General features: G+C 38.2%; 1 protein-coding gene across 3 annotated transcripts in view; it reads right to left on the bottom strand.

Annotated features, from left to right (window-relative positions):
• Window positions 1–3,188: 3,188 nt before the first annotated feature.
• SLC30A5 (solute carrier family 30 member 5) overlaps window positions 3,189–20,605 on the bottom strand; it is a 36,704-nt gene continuing 19,287 nt past the window's right edge. The window contains exons 7-16 of one of the 3 annotated variants that reach the window (XM_030798373.1): window positions 19,571–19,647; window positions 18,676–18,846; window positions 17,868–18,156; window positions 17,479–17,687; window positions 16,723–16,880; window positions 15,515–15,644; window positions 12,251–12,452; window positions 10,716–10,942; window positions 6,108–6,236; window positions 3,189–4,813 (exon numbers count right to left, since the gene is read on the bottom strand). In XM_030798373.1, the coding sequence (XP_030654233.1) occupies window positions 4,643–4,813; window positions 6,108–6,236; window positions 10,716–10,942; window positions 12,251–12,452; window positions 15,515–15,644; window positions 16,723–16,880; window positions 17,479–17,687; window positions 17,868–18,156; window positions 18,676–18,846; window positions 19,571–19,647 (1,763 nt within the window). In that variant the 3' untranslated portion in view covers window positions 3,189–4,642. The remainder of the gene's footprint in view (window positions 4,814–6,107; window positions 6,237–10,715; window positions 10,943–12,250; window positions 12,453–15,514; window positions 15,645–16,722; window positions 16,881–17,478; window positions 17,688–17,867; window positions 18,157–18,675; window positions 18,847–19,570; window positions 19,648–20,605) is intronic. The other 2 variants (XM_030798374.1, XM_030798375.1) reach the window with 2 other exon arrangements.

Raw genomic sequence — 20,605 nt, 5'->3', positions numbered from 1 at the left:
GGTTGCAGTGAGCCAAGATTGCACCACTGCACTCCAGCCTGGGCAATGGAGTGAGACTACCTCTCAAAAAAAAAAAAAAAAAAAAGGCGTGAGCCACCATGCCCAGGCAGTTTATTCTATGTTAAAAACACCTTAATAAAAATATCAGGAAAGAAAATATGTAACAGAACAGTGTTTCTATATGCACTGCATATGATAACATATCTTTGAATGTCTGTGTCAGAAATGTGCTGTGGATACAAGGAATAAGACAGAAAAAGGGCCAGGCACGGTGGCTCACGCCTGTAATCCCAGCACTTTGGGAGACTGAGGCAGGCCGATTACCTGAGGATAGGAGTTCCAGACCAGCCTGGCCAACACGGTGTCGCTACTAAAAATACAAAATTAGCTGGGTGTGGTGGGCACGTGCCTGTAGTCCCAGCTACTCGGGAGGCTGAGGCAAGAGAATCAGTTCAACCTGGGATGTAGAGGTTGCAATTAGCAGAGATTGCACCACTGCACTCCAGACTGTGTGACAGAGCAAGACTATGTCTCAAAAAAAAAAAGAAAAAAAAAAAAGAAAAAGAAAAAGTTTGGTAATTTACCATTTAATTAATTAAATAATTTACCAGAAAATTTTCCTTCTGGAAAATCACTCTAAAGTGAAATGAACTTTAGTGGCTTTATTACTGAGCTCAGCCATCTAAATATAATCTCCCTGCATATTTAATTTGCTACTCATTAAGGCCATACGAAATGTTTCTCTATTTCCATTTTGAGACATCTAACATTGCTGACAGGAGGGTAAGCTGTTACAATCTCAATGGAGTAAAATTTAGTAATATTTTTCAAATTTATACAACGTTCCAAACCCTTTGACTCTGAAGTTCCACTTGTAGGAACTTATCCTACATATTTATTTGCACACATGCAAAATGATGTCTGTATAAGGCTATTTATATTAGTATTGTCTAGAATAGAAAAAGATTAGAACGAATCTTAAAAAAAAAGCCATCAATGGAGTTATTAGGCAGCTAAAGAAAGAATGCTTTTTACTGTTTTAATTGTGGAATAATTTCGAAGTGAAAAATAATACACACGTTTTTTCTTGTATATGCATATAATATCTGGAAAGATAGTCTAGAAACTGACAAGAACGGTCATTTCTAGAGAGGAGAGCTATGTACGTGACTGAAAGAAGTGGAAGTCTTTATGCCATTTACTCTTCTGAACTTTGGACCATGTGACTATTAACTAGTAAAAACACACATCTCTGCATTACTGTAGTAGACATTTTCGGGGAGAATCATAATCTAAAGTAAAACCAGGATCCTTTGGTTAGAGATATCTAATTATGTAGCTTATTTTTCTGATGAAATTGGAAAAGTTGAAAGTTTGATCAGTTATTTCTGTTTTTTTAGAGATGGGGAGCTCTCTATGTTGCTCCAGCTGGTCTCGAACTCCTGGGGTTAGGTGATCCTCCTGCCTCAGCTTCCCAAAGTGCTGGGATTATAGGTGTAAACCACTGTGCCAGGCCTTGATCAGTTATCATGTCAAAGAAACAATAAATTTATATTATAAAAGATGCAAAATGTATTCCAAGTCTACATCATGAGCTCCCAAATTGGTAATAATAGAAAACAATGGTTGGAGAGTAAGGGAAGGAAGATAAATTAATAGGTGTGGTAAATAACCACCATCACCTTTCTTGGGACAAATGAACTATTAGGCTTCTGGGCCAGGTGCAGTGGCTCAGGCCTATAATCCTAATACTTTGGGAAGAAGAGGTGGGAGGATCACCTGAGCCCAGGAGTTTCGAGACTTGCATGGGCAACATGGTGAGACCCTGTGTCTACAAACAATACATTAGCTGGACGTGGCAGTGCGCACCTGCAGTCCTACCTACTGGAGAGGCTGAGGTGGGAGGATTGCTTGAGGTCAGGAGTTCAAGGCTGCAGTGAGCTATGATCATGTCATTGCACTCCAGCCTGGGCAACAGAGTGAGACCTTGTCTCTGAAAAAAAAATCCAAACTCCCCTCCCTCAAAACAGGCTTCTATTTTGGGCATTATTTTTAACTTATTTATACGTTAAACATCTAATTAATCTCTTGAGATGCTGATTTATAGAAAAAAAGAGAAAAGTTAATGACGGCTACCTTTGAAATCAGGCTTAAAAAGTAACAATTCTTCGTATTTAGCCTTTTTCTTTTTTTTTTCTTCTTTTTGAGATGGAGTCTTGCTCTGTCACCCAAGCTAGAGTGCAGTGGCGCTATCTCGGCTCACTGCCAGCTCCGCCTCCCGGGTTAACACCATTCTCCTGCCTCAGCCTCCCAAGTAGCTTGGACTACAGGCGCCTGCCACCATGTCTGGCTAATTTTCTGTATTTTTAGTAGTGACGGGGTTTCACCGTGTTAGCCAGGATGGTCTCGATCTCCTGACCTCGTGATCTGCCCGCCTCGGCCTCCCAAAGTGCTGGGATTACAAGCGTGAGCCACCATGCCTGGGCTATTTAGCCTTCTTCAACTTCCAGTGCATTTTCACATACATTATACCTTCTGTTCCCAAATCCTGTGCTGTAGATTTGAGCAGGTTTTATATAGTTTATGTATGAGGAAAAAAAAAAAGATACCTTAGAAAGGCTGATTTGCTTAAAGTTGCATGAATTTTTTTTTTTTGAGATAAAATCTTGCTGTGTCACCCAGGCCGGAGAGCAGTGGTGCCATCATGGCTCACTGCAGCCTTGGCCTCCTAGGCTCAAGCAATCCTCCTGCCTCAGCCTCCCAAGAGGTGTGTGCCACCATGCCCCAGCTAATTTTTAAAAATTTTTGTAGAGATGGAATCTTGCTATGTTGCTCGGGCTGTTCTCAAACTCCTGGGCTCAAGCTATCCTTTCGCTTTAGCCTCCCAAAGTGCCAGGATTTCAGGCATGAGACACTGCACCTGGCCTAGTTGCATGATTTTGCATGAGCTGAAATACAGTACCCTGGTGCTTTCAATATTAGAGTTTCCATACTTTCTAATTGTACCTCCCTAACCTTCAGCCCCTGCTCTCTCTCACTCTAATATCTCACAATCACATTAATTTTTTTGCTGTTTATATGTCTTCTAAGGGAAATGACAATTTTAACTTTGGTGTAATATTTATTGCACCTATCTGCTTAATTTTTTTAATGTATAAAAATTGCATTAAAACATCAATATGCAATTATTTTCCCACCACTCAAAAATTTTAATATGTATTGAAGATTTTGGCCAAAAAATATGCAAAAGACAAGGAATATAAAAATAACTTACAACAAATTTCTAAAACCCCTCATATATTAAAATTGGCAAGACAAAAATATGATTTATAATACATGTTTGCCATTGTGGTATATGTAAGAAAATAGTACTCATACTAAATTCAACCTACTTATCAAAATTCTTAATATAAGAATGAAAATATTCAGATGGTTATAAATAGAAAGACAGGTATCAAAAACTTTCTTTTGGACAACATTCTTTGGTGCTGATAAAACTGCATGTTATTATCTATTCATCGTAAAGTCTTTTCAGACTTTACTACATATCTAGTTACAACTGGAAATGAAAAAAATATAAATTAGATATGACTATAGAAAGTAGTTATAGGGCATTTTGATTTCATGGTGCTCAAATGTTTATGAACAAGTTTTACTTATTAAACTTTGAAATAACTACCTGTTCTTTGATATTTCTTATATATCTATATGTTCCAGAAATTAGAAAAAAGTTACCTACATAGGCAGAGAATTCAACTGTGAGTTGACAATTATTTATGATTCTCTTAACTGGCTGTTTCACAACATTATGGAGCTAAGAAAGGATGAAAGCTTACCACTGCTTGGACAACAGCTTGACAAGCAGCTTGGAATGTCAAATATATAACAAGAAATGAAATATTCTACTTTAAAGGAACATGGTAAGTAAATGAATAACATGGACACAACTTAGTATAAGTTCTTTACCCTAATAAATTAAGTATTCATTTGCAAATATTACCAAAAGTAAAAAAAAATTTATTTTATAGAGTGGTTGATTTTTGTAATACATCAAAAACTGTGATGTTATACACTTCCCTATTCTCACTGCTTATCTCATATCAGTGGTTGAAGTTTCTCCCAAATAATTTAGTTTACATTTAAAGTGGCAATACAGATTTTACTTAATGGACTTGTTATAATTAGAAACCAGTTTTATATACAGAAAATCCATAAATATAGAACTTTTATTCCTATTTTATCCTTAGGCTATGCAAAAAATGGACTAAAAATTTTTCATTTGGGTCTTTGTAATAAACATGTAAATACATATTTACAATGGAGATGCTTCCTGATAGAAAGTAAACAGAAGTAATTTTGGTCTTCACTAGAATCCATCATATGTTTTTGAAGATGATGTAATATATCATGTTTACTCAAAATTTGATTCCTTTTATACACATAATTTAAATAATTACTCCACTTGTACCATTAATGCTTCATTCTGTATTTAAATTTCCTTTAAGAAAGATTCCTTGATCCAGTAGTAGGGAACTCTGTTTCTGTACAGTTAATGTGTAATTTTTATCCTTCTGGCAATATTACAAATACTGAGTCATTTAATCTTCATTGTTCATTCTCCAGGGGTAATTCTTGAGTTATCTCACATGATGTAAGTACCATCTTTGCAGTATTTCATGGATTCCATTTGTTTTGTCATAGCCAGAACATCATGAAATCCAGTACTTAGGCCAGACATATGTTGAAAGTATGCCTCCTTTTCCACTTGAATTGTTAAATTGTTTACTCCAGCATCTTTAAGTATTCCTGTAACCTGTTATAAAAATCCAGATATTTTGAAGCATTTAGAGTAATGCATTTAGTACACACGTCTTAATATGCTGTACATAGTTGATACGGGTTGAGTATCTTTAATCTGAAAATACAGAATCTGAAACGCTCTAAAATCTGAAACTTTTTGAGGGCCAAGATGGCGTTAAAAGGAAATGCTCATTGGAGCATTTTGGATTTGGATTTTCAGATTAGGGATGCTCAACTGGTAAGTGTAATGCGAGTATTAAAAAAAAAAATCCCAAATCGAAAACACTTCTGGTTCCAAGCATTTTAGATAAAGAATATTAAACCTGTGTCACATTTTTAAAATAGTTACAGGCCGGGCACAGTGGCCCAGAGAGGCTGAGGCAGGAGGATCGCTTGAGCCCAGGAGTTTGAGACCAGCCTGGGCAACATAGTGAGATCTTGTCTCTAAAATGAATGAGTAAACAAACAAACAAATAGTTACAGTAGTCCAAGATAAATCTTCAAAGTAATGTTCATCATTTAGTTAATTAAAATATTAGACTTTTTTAGGTTAGTAAATTACTGATTTGACATTCACAGCTGTTGTTTCCAATTTGGCACATCTAGAACAGGGCTTTAGTAACTGCTCTGACCTCTATCTCCAAACATAGCATATACCCTGCCAAGCTGATTATTACTAATTTAGGAATATATTTATAATAACTTATTTTTTAATAATCTACTGGGAACCAAGATGAATCAAATTCATAAATGAATTTTTTTACATTAATTAAAGCTTATCCTCTAAACACAAAACTTCATTTATTTTAGCAATTTTTAGATATAAAACAAATCTAGATGTAAAAAGTAATTTATATTACCGTTACAGAGTTGGAAGATTAGGCCGGGCATGATGGCTCGCCTGTAAACCCAGCACTTTGGGAGGTCAAGGCGGGCAGATCACCTGAGGTCAGAAGTTTGAGACTAGACTGGCCAACATGGCGAAACCCCGTTTCTACTAAAAATGCAAAAGAAAAAAAAAAGGCGGACATGGTGACAGGTGCCTATAATCCCAGCAACTTGGGAGGCTGAGGCAGGGAGACTGCTTGAACCCAGGAGGCGGAGGTTGCAGTGGGCCGAGATCACGCCACTGCACTCCAGCCTGGGCAAAGAGTGAGACCCTGTCTCAAAAAAAAAAAAAAAAAAAAAAGAGTTGGAAGATTGATATTTTTGAATAGTAAATGACTATTGAGCCATATAACTTATAAGGTGTACAATTTTGGGTATGAATGACCTCAATTGAAATTACTTTAAAAACAAAAGATTACCTGCTGTACTATTCTTTGTTCTAGCACATCAGATGTCACCTGTATATGAACTGTTCCTGCCACAATACTAGCAGAATGACGCCAAAAATGAGGGTCTCGGTATGATATTAATCCTTCGATTTTCTGTATCTGTCAAATAAAAGAGGTGATATAAATAGTCATACAGGCTACTTTACACAACACAATGGAGATGCTTTTTGACAGAAAGTAAACACACAGATTCCTTGGTCCAGGATCACTGTTAAGCTCATTAAAAAAACAAAACAAAACAAAAAACTAGCCATAATGAGAAGCCAGAAGCAGGAAGGAATAGGAGATGGGAAATTAGCTTAAAGTAAAGGTGCCTAAAATATTCTGATCTATTTCTGGAGGCTACAGACGTGTGGGGGGAAAAAAAATCTCACCTAGGAATGATGCTATATGGCAGCTCTGAGTAAGAAGGCAAATGGGTGTTACAAGTATCTTTATTTTGTTCGTTTTTGTTTTTTTTGAGACGGAGTCTTGCTCTGTCACAGGCTGGAGTGCAGTGGCACCATCTCGGCTCACTGCAACCTCCGCCTCCCAGGTTCAAGCAATTCTCCTGCCTCAGCCTCCCGAGTAGCTGGGACTACAGACGCACGCCACCACGTCTGGCTAATTTTTTTTTTTTTTTTTTGTATTTTAGTAGAGATGGGGTTTCACCATGTTGCCCAGGCTGGTCTTGAACTCCTGAGTTCAGGCAATCCGCCCACCTCGGCCTCCCAAAGTGCTAGGATTACAGATGTGAGCCACCGTGCCCAGCTGTTACAGTTATCTTTATACCTAAAATGGGCTCTTATCAATAGCAGTACCCTTATTTTCCCTGATACAGCACAACTCTGCCTATTCTAACCATTACCTAGACACATTCAAATGCACATTATTTGTTATATAGAGATAACACATTCAAAAAATATCCTCAATGTTCAACAACAGAGGATTGGTTAAATAAATTATTGACTACCTATACAATGTAGTACTGCAGTCATTAACAATGTATTAGAATATTAATCAACATGACATTATTAAGTGGGAAGAAAATTTATAAAATACTACGAAAGTTTTTTGCCATTTTTATTTTCAAAAATTTTAATATGGAAACAACTTGTAAAAATGTTTCTTTACATGGCTTTTTATAGAATGGGAAGGAAACAAAAAGTGTTTCTTTCCAGGTGGTAAAATTATGTGATTTTTTTTTTCTTTTTTGCACTTTTCTATATTTTGAAGTTTTCTGCAATGGATATATATATATATATATATATATTTTTTTTTTTTAAGACAGAGTCTCACTCTGTTGCCCAGGCTGGAGTGCAGTGGTGTGATCTCGGCTCACTGCAACCTCTGCCTCCTGGGTTCAAGCGGTTCTTCTGCCTCAGCCTCCTGAACAGCTGGGACTACAGGCACGTGCCACCACGCCCAGCTAATTTTTGTATTTTTTGTAGTTTTAGTAGAGATGGGGTTTCACCATATTGACCAGGCTGGTCTCAAACTCCTGACCTTGTGATCCGCCCACCTCGGCCTCCCAAAGTGTTGGGATTACAGGTGTGAGCCACCGCGCCCGGCCTGCAACGGACATATATTATTATTGAAATAAAAAATACTTTAGGCCAGGCGCGGTGGCTCACGCCCATAATCCTGCACTTTGGAAGGCCGAGGCTTGAGCTCAGGATTTCAAGACCAGCCTGGGCAACATGGAGAAACCTCAGCTCTATTTTAAAACAAAACAAACAAAAACTTAAAAAAACCCCATGATGTACTACTATCCACTAACTATGAGGTGAGAGAACTTTACTAATTTTATTTATGAAAACAATGGGTTAAGATGATAGAACTTAAATATTCAAGATGCCATCTTTTCATCAGCAGATCCCAATTACTTTAATATGATGTAGTAAACCACAAGGTGAAAGAGAGTCTATTTTATATTTGTTTATTTCTAGGAATTGCTGGTTTATATATTCTCATCTTATTTTTCTACATGACTGTTTTTTCCTTTGAGACAGTCTTGCTCTGTCACCCAGGCTGGAGTACAGTGGTGTGATTTTTGGCTCACTGCACCTCTGCCTCCTGGGTTTAAGTGATTCTCATGCTTCAGCCACTCAGGTAGCTGGGATTACAGGTGTGCGCTACTACTATACCCAGCTAATTTTTTTTTTTTTTTTGAGACAGAGTCTTGCTCTGTGGCCCGGGCTGGAGTGCAGTGGCGCCATCTCGGCTCACTGCAAGCTCCGCCTCCCAGGTTCATGGCTCATTGCAAGCTCCACCTCCCAGGTTCACGCCATTCTCCTGCCTCAGCCTCCTGAGGAGCTGGGACTACAGGTGCCCACCACCGTGCCTGGCTAATTTTTTGTATTTTTTTAGTAGAGATGGGGTTTCACAGTGTTAGCCAGGATGGTCTCAATCTCCTGACCTTGTGATCTGCCAGCCTTGGCCTCCCAAAGTGCTGGGATTACAGGCCTGAGCCACCGTGCCCGGCCTAATTTTTTTTTTTGTGGGGAAGGACAGATACTTGCTCTGTTGCCCAGGCTGAAGTGCAATGGCGTGATCTCAGCTCACTGCAACCCCCACCTCCTGGGTTCAAGCAATTCTACTGACTCAGCCTCCCGAGTAGCTTGGATTACAGGTGCCCGCCACCACGCTCGGCTAATTTTTTATATTTTTAGTAGAGATGGGGTTTCACCATGTTAGCCAGGATGGTCTCAATCGCCTGACTTCGTGATCTGCCCGCCTCAGCCTCCCAAAGTGCTGGGATTACAGGCGTGAGCCACCGTGCCTGACCCTAATTTTTGTATTTTTAGTAGAGATGGGCTTTCACCATGTTGGCCAGGCTGACCTTGAACTCCTGGCCTCAAGTGATCTGCCCACCTCAGCCTCCCAAAGTGCTGGATTACAGGCATGAGCCACCATGCACAGCTAAGATTGTCTTTTTCTTGACTTAGAGGATGATGGGCAGTAAGCCTTTGCCTGTTTATATGTGCTGCAAATGTTTTTTCCTGGTCTGCCTTTTATGTTTTATATTTGTTAATGAAATCTTCCACCAACCGGCAATTTTCAACTGGTCAAATTTGTAAATTTTATCCTCCCTTTTTGGCTTCTGGTTTCAAGTATATCAAAAAGTCTTTCCCTACCTTTGTGATTATAAAAATATTTTTCTGGCCGGGTGCAGTGGCTCACACCTGTAATCCCAGCACTTTGGGAGGCCAAGGTGGGTGGATAGCTTGAGGTCAGGCGTTCAAGACCAGCCTGGCCAACATGGCGAAACCCCGTCTCTACTAAAATACAAAAATTAGCTGGGTGTGGTAGGCCTGTAATCCCAGCAACTTGGGAGGCTGAGGCAGGAGAATCGTTTGAACCTGGGAGGCGGAGGTTGCAGTGAGCTGGGATTGTGCCCCTCCACTCCAGCCTGGCAACAGAGCAAGACTCCGTCTCAAAAAACAAACAAAAATATTTTTCTATTTAGTAGTTTCATAATTTTTTTGTCATTTACATATTTAACCCACTGGAAATTTATTTTTATATAATATGGTATAGAGATATAGCTTTTTTTCCCCATCAAGTAAAGAAGTAATTAACTGAAAGCTGGTTATTTAGGTCAACTATTTCTCCCGTGATCTAAAATACCATCTTTGCTATATACTGAATTCGATAAACTTCTGGGTCTGTTTCTGGAGAACCTATTTTTATTTCTTCTTTTACGCTACATACCATAATTCTTTATTTATTTTCATTTTTTATTATTTCTTCTGTTACAGACAACCTATTATTATTATTATTACCTTTTTTCTTTTTTTTCGCGCTGTCCAGGAAACAATCCCAGGTCACAAGAGTGGGAACTTATTATTGTTTTAAAAGTTGATTTATGTCTTTAGTCTTGTGCAAGGACCAAACTGTTAGTTTTTTTTTGAGACAGAGTCTCGCTCTGTCACCCAGGCTGGAGTGCAGTGGCGCGGTCTCGGCTCACTGCAAGCTCCGCCTCCCAGGTTCACGCCATTCTCCTGCCTCAGCCTCCCGAGTAGCTGGGACTACAGGCGCCTGCCGCCACACCCAGCTAATTTTTTGTATTTTTCGTAGAGACGGGGTTTCACCTTGTTAGCGAGGATGGTCTCGATCCAAACTGTTAGTTTTGTCACTTAATTCTGTTACTTTATAATTGCAAAGTAGGATCCTATTAATTAATTCTATAAGTTTATGTATGTTTTCTTATTCTCAAGCAGTAACTCTTCCAAGTAAGTTCCAAATAATTTTAGAACATCACAAACCATAAACAAAAATATACAACGAAGGCAACGAAATTGAAATCTAAATAAACTAAAATCAACGTCATTATAATAAACAGTCTTCTCATCCAAGAAAATCTCATCCATCTATTCGGTCACTGTTTTATGTCCTTTAAGTAAAACTGTATTTTTCTCATTTATATCTTGCATATTTCTTGTTAGGTCAACTTATTAAATTTTAAATGCTACTTTCTATTTAGTTTTTGGCCTCTTTTTGTTTTATTACTTATTTGGTTGTCTGTTTTATTTCCAGCAAAGACTTCAAAAATGTGATTTTCAAGGAAGAAAGTAGTGAAGAAATTATATACAGTACCTTTTCTAAAGCAATATGTAGTTCTTTTTCATATTCTGGTGGCAATCTCAGGAGTAGAACCTGGCAGGCATCTTTAATCAGTGGAACAACACTGAGAAATATTAATATAGCAATAAAAAGAGAACAGAGTGGGTCAGCGATGAACCATCCAAACTGCTCTATAAGAATTGTGGATACAATCACACCAATGCTGCCAAGTGTATCTGCCAAAACATGTAGAAATACACCTACAAATAAAATACATAAGGACATTAAAAATTAAGGCACATCTAATGTAGTTTTTTAATACATTCTACCAATATTACTGGATACCTACTGTGCACCACATACTTTGCTACTGGCTCGTACTTCAAAATGCCTAAAACATGGTCACTGCCCTCAAGGAATTCGGAATACAGTGGTAAAAATATAAGGACATGGGCACTCATGACACAGCATGCTGAATTTTATGGTGTACTTTGTCTAGAAAGGCTTCCCAAAAATCATACTTGAGGCAAGTTTTGACATTACCCACATTACTTATATTAAGCAATCAGAATAAACAATTTGGTATAATAAATGATTAGTACTTCCTCCATTTTTTTATAGTGCAATAAAAATTTCTAAAAAAGGAGTAAGAATTTCCTTTTTGTAATGAAGGTTCATAATAGCACACTGTGTTTACCTTGCAACTAATATCTATTCAGCTGTCACTATGAAAAGGACTCTATAATTATAATCATTTAAAAACTAACATTTAAGAACAAATATATTTTCATTTTCTTTTTTTTTTTTTAGATACAGAGTCTCACTCTGTTGCCCAGGCTGGAGTAAAGTGGCATAATCTAGGCTCACTGCAACCTCCATCTCCCAGGTTCAAGCGATTCTTGTGTCTCAGCCTCTTGAGTAGCTGAGACTACAGGCGCCTGCTGCCACACCTGGCTAAGTTATGTATTTTTAGTAGAGACAGGGTTTCACCATGTTGGAGAGACTGGTCTCGAATTCCCAACCTCAGGCGATCCACCCACCTTGGCCTCCCAAAGTGCTAGGATTACAGATGTAAGCCACTGTGCCCGGCCTCATTTTCTTTTTAAAAAATTTTCTGTGATGGCCAGGCACAGTGGCTTACACCTGTAAGCGATTCTCCTGCCTCGGCCTCCTGAGTAGCTGGGGATTACAAGCACCTGCCACTATGTCCGGCTAATTTTTGTATTTTTAGTAGAGACAGGGTTTCACCACATTGGCCAGGCCGGTCTTGAACTCCTGTCCTCAGGTGGTACTCCCGCCTCAGCCTCCCAAATTGCTGGGATTAACAGGCGTGAACCACCACACTCCCAGCCAGAATGTCCCTCTTTTTAAAGGTTGAATAGTATTTAATTTTATGTGTATTCAGGTAAGACTATTTTCTATAGTGATAGCTTCACACCTTTCTTTCAGTCACAGATTGCTTTTTAAAAATCAGATCATACCAGAAGCCCAAAACTTAATACAAATAAACACAGAGGGTCGATTTAGAACACAGTTGAAAAGTAGGATAATATTTTGCAAGGACTCACCCCTCATGTTAGCATTCATGCCTCCGCCCGCAGATCCGTGGCTGTGACCATGCCCATGGTCACTGTGTCCATGCATATGATGTGAATGGCTGTGATCAGATGAGTGACAGCTTCCTTGAGAAGCTCCATGGGCATGGCTATGGGCATGGCTAAAGGCACAGATACCAATAAGGTTTACTATCAGCCCTCCAACTGAGACTGGCTAGCAAAAGGGAGAAAAAAAACCTTTAAATTAGTAATTTAAAAATAGACTTGTTATTTAAAAGTTATTATATAGCTATATATGTTTTTCTGTTTACAGTTTTGAAAGTATTCACAGTAAAACCTTACTAAGTTTCAGTAAGTCCAAAATTTTAAAAATGTGAATTTTAGAACATTTTAGAAGAAACATTTTAACTTTCAAATACCAAGCAGAATTGGTAAGTAGAGGAATTTGGACTTATTTCAATTAAGAATGGTATGTACTTGGTTTATGGTTTATGTATAAATAAATGATGCAAAGTTTTGTTTATTTAAGAGTTTGAAAGTACTGCTTACTAGGGCAAGCATACACTGTACCTGAAATCTTGTTTATATTACTAGGTAAATTTGAATAGTTTATATGCCAACAATTATAATTTATTAATGAGCAGATTCCAAATATGGTCTTATTATGTCTTAAACACAGTAAAATTTTCCAAAGTAAAACAAGTATAATGAAAAAGCATACATACAATAGTAATCTCTCATTTATTTAAATTAAAAACAAATTTTTTTCTTTGGTAGAGACAGGGTCTATGTTGCCCAGGCTGTCCTCAAACTCCTGGGCTCAAACGATCTTCCCGACTTGGCCTCCAAAAGTGTTGGGATTATGGGATTACAGGCATGAGTCACTATGCCTGGCCTCTCATTTTTTTCTTAGCAAAGTGAATGAAATTACTTTAATTTAATGGTGCCACAATAACACTCCAAAGGATAAACAAAGTTACTTATCCTTGATTATCTGCTCTTACAAAATAATCTTGAATAGTAGTAGCTCAGGGTGTTAATTTGCCTACATCTATAATTTAAAGCAATCCATTTGTTTTATAAAAGAAAAATATAAATATGAGAAGGACAAATACTTTTAATTACTTTTCAAAAGTAGTAAGAGATTTACTTTATTAAATGTGTAGGGAGGTTATTTACTTCTTCCTGATTCGGACCGATTGACTCCAGATTTTAAAATTTCATTAGGCTTTATAAGCTTGTAGATGGTTAATGACTTTGAATGAAACCAAGTACTGCTTACAGAGACTCCATCATCTCATAAGTACTCCTTCTCCCCTACTGAAAATACTTCATCATTGTGTATTTTATCAGGAAAATAAAAATGTAGAAGATGAAAGTCCCCTATAATTCTACCACCAAAGGTTACTCGCGCTTAAAATGGTGTATTTTCCATCTATGTACTAACATACATACACATAACACCCTTTAAAACCAACAATGTAATCATAATACTATTTTACAATTTTTTTTTTTTCATTTTGAGACAGTTTCACTCTGTCGCCCAGGCTGGAGTGCAGTGGCATGATCTTGGCTTATTGCAACCTCCGCCTCCCAGGTTCAAGCGATTCTCCTGCCTCAGCCACGCAAGCAGCTGGGATTACAGGCGCCCACCACCATGCATGGCCTGCAATTTGTTTTTCACTAGTACATCTTGTAAATATTTTCATGCCAGTATATACAGATACATCTCATTCTTTTCAGTACCTCCACAGTATTCTATTACATAGATAACAAATTTATTTATTTTTTTCACTGGCGGACAGTGAATTGTTTCCATTTTTTCACTATTATAAATAAGGGTACAATGAATCATGTACTACTTTTTTTTTTTTTTTTTAGGCAGAGTCTCTCTGTCACCCAGGCTGGAGTACAGTGGCGCAACCTGGGCTCACTGAAGCCTCTGCCTCGTGGTTGAAGTGATTCTCCTGCCTCAGCCTCCCAACTAGCTGGGATTACAGGTGTGTGCCATCATGCCCGGCTAATTTTTGTATTTTTAGTAGAGATGGGGTTTCAGTATGTTGACCAGACTGGTCTCAAACTCCTGACCTCAGGTGATCCAACCACCTCGGCCTCCCAAAGTGCTGGGATTACAGGCGTGAGCCACTGCACCCGGCCAGAGTCATGTACTTTTATATGTTTGTGTGAATGTTTATGTATGATAAATATTAAATGTCAAAGGATACAAGAACTTAAAAATCCAAAAAAGTCTATTTTTCCAAACTGTATTCTAGAAACATTTTACTCATGTATGCTTCCACCAGCAAGATCCAGAGCTGCTTTTTGTCATTTAACAACTGATTTCCTACGACAAGCCAGGTGCTAGAACTGAATTTAAGAGTTAATAATACATAATTCAGGTCCTGAAGATACTTACATATCTTAATTGTGGAAGAATGACAAATTAAACAACTGCAACTCAATGTTGCTAAAAGAAGAATGCACAAAACATAATGAGAATACTGAGAAAAGGAATCTAACAAACTTTGTGGAGAGAAGAGGGGGATTAAAAGAAAGTATTTCCAAAAATTAGCCAGGCGTGGTGGCAGGTGCCTGTAGTCCCAGCTACTTGGGAGGCTGAGACAGGAGAATCGCTTGGAAAAAAAAAAAAAAAAAAAAAAGGAAAAGAAAAAACGTATTTCACATAAGCAAAATCTTGATGGAGGCTGAAGGGCAGAAGTAAGGAAAGGACATGCCAACTACAAGAAACAGCACATGTAAAGCTTTGGTGGTACAGGGAGAACATTAAAAGTTGCTATGGCTGGCCGGGCACAGTGGCTCATGCCTGTAATCCCAGCACTTTGGGATGCCAAGGTGGGAGGATTGCTTGAGGTCAGTAGTTTGAGACCAGCCTGGCCAACATGGCGAAACTCTATCTCTACAAAATATACAAAAATTAGCTGGGTGTGGTGGCACAGGCCTGTAATCCCAGCTACTCGGGAGGCTGAGGCACGAGAATCGCTTGAGCCTGGGAGGTGGAGGCTGCAGTGAGCTGAGATCGTGCCACTGCACTCCAGCCTGGAAAACAAGAGACTCTGTCTCAAAAAAAAAAAAAAAAAGAGAATTTCTAAGAGGAAGCAGTATAAATGTAAACAGCAAGATAGGAAGTTATGTTGATATAAGTAAAAAATAAAATAAAACCTTCTTAGAGCAATAATTGCAAACAGTTAAACTTTAGGATAGAAAAAACTACGTAAGTATGACTAGAAATCCAAACAGGAAAATAAAAAGACTTACTGTTAACATGTGAGTGTCTAATTCTGGAGGATCAATCAGTCTAGCCACTGACTCCATAAACACAAAAAACGCTATTACTATTAGAAAAAGTCCATTAATAAATCCAGACAGAATTTCTATTCGGCCGTACCTAAAAACATAGAACATTTTTCAGAAAAGGAAAATGAAAAATATTTTTAAAGTATAAACTTTATAAATGAGGAAACAAGTCCAAATTTTCATACTACTAAGTAATTAATAATATTAGAAAATTAGCAATATTTTAAATATCATATTAATGCCTGGAAGGTCCTTCATATATATATACACGTATATATATGTGTGTGTATATATATATATATATATATATATATATATATATATTTGTTAAAATGTTATATATTCATCAAAGTCCTTTTTTACTCTTTTTTTTTTTTTTCTTTTTTTTGAGACGGAGTCTCCCTCTGTCGCCCAGGCTGGAGTGCAGTGGCACAATCTTGGCTCACTGCAAGCTCCACCTCCCGGGTTCACACCATTCTCCTACCTCAGCCTCCCGAGTAGCTGGGACTACAGGTGCCCGCCGCCACGCCCGGCTAATTTTTTTTGTATTTTTAGTAGAGACGGGGTTTCACCATATTAGCCAGGATGGTCTCGATCTCCTGACCCTGTGATCCACCTGCCTCGGCCTCCCAAAGTGCTGGGATTACAGGCGTGAGCCACCGCACCCGGCCCTCTCTCTTTTTTTTTTTGAGACGTAGTCTCACTCCATTGCCCAGGCTGGAGTGCAGTGGCGCGATCTCGGCTCACTGCAACCTCTGCCTTCTGGGTTCAAGCGATTCTCCTGCCTCAGCCTCCCCAGTAGCTGGGGCTACAGGTGCGTGCCACCATACTCGGCTAATTTTTGTATTTTTAGTAGAGATGAGGTTTCACCACGTTGGCCAGGCTGGTCTTGAACTCCTGACCTCAGGTGATCCGCCTGCCTTGGCCTCCCAAAGTGCTAGGATTACAGGTGTGAGCCACCGTGCTTGGCCAAGGGAGCAAAATCTTTGAGCTTAATTCCATTCAGTATTTATCAAATGCCCAATTCACATCCCCTTATTTACTTCACATTTTTTAAAAATGAAGATTTGGAAATTATTTGTATTAAAAGTAATATAAGTAATATAATTCTGTTCCTTAAGATGGAATTTGCACTTAAGAAATACCACCTCGATAGTCGATGTACGTACCCATAGGAGAAAATCCGAGTGGCTTTCCACCTACTCATCAGGGCAGCAAAAAGTCCCATAACTAAAGCAGAGCAGTCAAACAGCATGTGGAATCCATCCGAGATCAGGCCCAGACTGTTGGTCAGCACGCCGTAGAATAATTCCACAAAGGTAAAAAGCTAAAAATGTTACCAAAAAAAGGGGAGGAGTATGTTGGGAACTATGTTTCAATTAGGAGGACTTTAACCCTCAATTATCCAAATTTACTTGAAGATCTGCTATAATTGTTTAGTTATTTAACTGCCACTTACATTAGAAACCCTATTTCACACAAATTGTAAAAAACTAAGATAAATCCATTTTACAAACTATTTAAAAATGGTTTTGTTTATATGTCTATAAAAAATAATAAACTAGGTTATAAAATGTTAGCAATAGGTGATTTATACCACTGATTGCTAACAGTGAGATCCTCTAAGTTATTAGAACTCTTTAAATGCTACTATATTTATTGATTTGAAGGAACATACTAAATCAATGCGTCTAAAATGCTTCACAAATTGTTTGCTTAAGTGGCTGGGCATGGTGGCACATGCCTTAAGGATTGCCTAAGTAGTCCGAATATGATCTCGTAATCTTACTATTATACTCAGAAATAATTTAAATTTTAGCCCATCTTATTACCAGAAATTTGGGAAGTACTAAACTTATACCTGAATTGTCAAAATTAAAATATTATGCTTTTAGGATATGCCAACTAACATTTAAAAATCTTACCAGATTCAAGCACAAGAAGTAAAAGATCTGCCTAGAGTCACTCTCCTCAAGAATTTGTTTTAGTGATTCCTTAATAAACCTAGGGATCGATTGAGAGCTATGCTGAAAAGCATCACCCATGAAGTTATAAAGAGGTGTTCCTTCAGGAGAATATCCAATAAGGGTACCTTTTTGTCCTCTCTTAGAGGGAGATGATAAGATGTTGGCAGCTACAAAGAGAAAAAAAAATATTGTTTAAATTTTAGAAGTTTAAGCTACCAAAACCAACACAGTAACTGTCAGCACTACATGCAAGCACTGAAGAATTTCCCAAATTAAATAAAAGATGTGACCATCAAAATCCATAAATAGAAATTTGTTAAAATAAAAACAAGGGGGAAAATGCTTACACAAAATGAAGAATATAGCACTCACTACCACTCCTCCAGACAGGACGTGTTCAGTGCTCTCCTGGTGTGCTGCTTTGTTCATAGCCCGAAGCTGGTCTGTTATTGGATGTGTCCAAAAATTTCCAAAAAGGAGAGCACTAATAAAAATGGGAAAGGATCCGTAACGAGCACATTTGGAAACTTCCATTTTGACTGAACAAATGGAATCCACATAGAAATCCAGGATCATGACAAAAAAGATAACCGTTGCAAAAGGCATAATGAGAGAAAACCAAGACTCGACTTTACTCTAGAAATTAAAAAAAAGAATTGTCAAGACTATACGTGTATAAAGTTCGCATCTTACAAGATGTTTCCGTTAATCTTTAAAAAAAAATAAAAATCGCATGATTCAATATGATTCATAATATGCCAACATACAAAAGCTATAAGATATTGGTACATTTTCTCAGTATTCTCCAAAGTTTTAAAAAACAAAAGCACTATTGTATAATCATTCGATAAACACTAGGCAACACACAATCTTTAAGCCTAACACATGGTTAATTGCTGCTTCTTCAAATGATTCCTTTGGGCCACAGGAATGTGAGGGATATGTAAATGTAACAGCATTTGATTTGTATTTTCTATAAACAATAAAATTAACTCCAAATTTTTTTAAAAAAACAACAAAGAAAAAGTAAAGACAATTTAAGCCACTTTCAAACTCAAATTAAAATATAATTTGTTGAATATAGTGAACTAAAAATTTAATAGCAATTCATTTTACTAGCAATTTAATACCAATAAATTCTTGCTCTTATCTTACCTCAGTTGTCACAGAAAGAACAATGACCCATGGGCACAAGAGAAGCATAGAAACAAGATGAGATAAAGCTTGAAGACGTTTAGCTCCACCAACGTCGATAGCGAGCTTTCTGGAAGCTGTATGAAAACCAACTTTACAGCACAAAGCCAGTACTAGCAATAATACTCCACCCTGTGAGTAAAATTAGGTAAGTCTCATTAGACACACACACAGTTCAATAGTCAATTGTTAAATACATGATTTTTTTTTTTTTTTCCCCAGAGACAGGGTCTTGCTCTGTCACCCAGGCTGAAGTATAGTGGCATGATCACAGCTCACTGCAGCCTCAAACTCCTGTGATTAAAGAGATCCTCCTGTCTCAGCCTCCCAAGTAGCTGGGATTACTGGCACACACCACCACACCACGCTAACATAATATTTAAAGAAATGGAACTAGTATATTTTTCCCATATACTCAATTACTTAACTACTTAAATGGCAGGCAATGTTATAAATTACTGATAATTATTTTATTTTATTTTTTTTGAGACAGAGTTTCGCTTTTGTTGCCTAGGCTGGAGTGCAATGGCGTGACCTTGGCTCACTGCAACCTCGGCCTCCCGGGTTCAAGTGATTCTCCTGCCTCAGCCTCCTGAGGAGCTGGGATTACAGGCATGTGCCACCATGCCCGGCTACTTTTGTATTTTTAGTAGAGATGGGGTTTTTCTATGTCGGTCAGGTTGGTCTTGAACTCCCGACCTCAGGTGATCCACCTGCCTCGGCCTCCCAAAGTGCTGGGATTTCAGGCGTGAGCCACTGGGCCCAGCTGATAATTTATTTTAAATGTACCTTTTTAGTTATAGTTGCTACAACTTTTCAGAATCTTTTGATCCTGTTAGGAACAAAGAAATCATACCTTGTGATCTGCCACACCTAAGAAGGCAATGGCTGTGTAAAGCATATGAGTTAGAGCACTGTCATGATGTCCTTCAGCTAAGTGAGTTGAAGTAAAGGAAAAAAATTCCAAAAAGTCACTCTTTGACACCTGAAGTTCTCCTGAAATTTTAGTTACATTATTTTGGATTGCATATAGACTGATCTGGAGGCCCCAAACCTAATTACTTTCTTTTTTTTTTTTTTTTTGAGACGGAGTCTCGCTTTGTCACCCAGGCTGGAATGCAGTGGCATGATCTCGGCTCACTGCAAGCTCCGCCTCCCGGGTTCACACCATTCTCCTGCCTCAGCCTCCCGAGTAGCTGGGACTACAGGCGCCCGCCACCACGCCCAGCTAATTTTTTGTATTTTTAGTAGAGACAGGGTTTCACCACGTTAGCCAGGATGGTCTCGATCTCCTGACCTCGTGATCCGCCCGCCTCGGCCTCCCAAAGTGCTGGGATTATAGGCGTGAGCCACCACGCCCGGCCTAAACCTAATTACTTTCAATAACATGTTTCACTTAAAAACAAAACAAAATAAAACAATCTAACATTTAATTCCAGGACCTCATTTATAAATTGGAATGCCTGTATTTCTTTTGTTGTCTCCAAACAATTACAATAGTGCTTAAGATAAACTTGCCAGATGTTAGTAGTTAACCTCTAAAAGACATATTGCGTACATACTTTAAGTACGACAAGGTACAAGAGCAAGGAATCTCCCTGGACCACTCCTGTCCAGCGGAATTAAGGTTGCCCTTTAAGACTGACATGTAAAGTGAGTCCTAAATCTGTCTTCTAAGTCACTGACCACATAAGTCTTAGCAAAGTAAGTGGCAAGCAAAAGAGGGTGGGGAATAGAGGTTGTATCACAAGCAACCTGGAGCTTTTCCAAAGTCATACTCTTCTCCCTCACTGTAACAAAGAAAATTATTATTAGTTTACTAATAAGTTTTAGGGCAGTGAGTATCAGTAACAGAAGAATTAAAAACTGGTGCTTGGAGTTCTGCTGGATG

This window comes from Nomascus leucogenys, chromosome 18 (assembly GCF_006542625.1).
Source record: "Nomascus leucogenys isolate Asia chromosome 18, Asia_NLE_v1, whole genome shotgun sequence".
NCBI lineage: Eukaryota > Metazoa > Chordata > Mammalia > Primates > Hylobatidae > Nomascus > Nomascus leucogenys.
The sequence above is the reverse complement of the archived record's forward strand: the minus strand, read 5'-3'. Positions and strand labels throughout refer to the sequence as shown.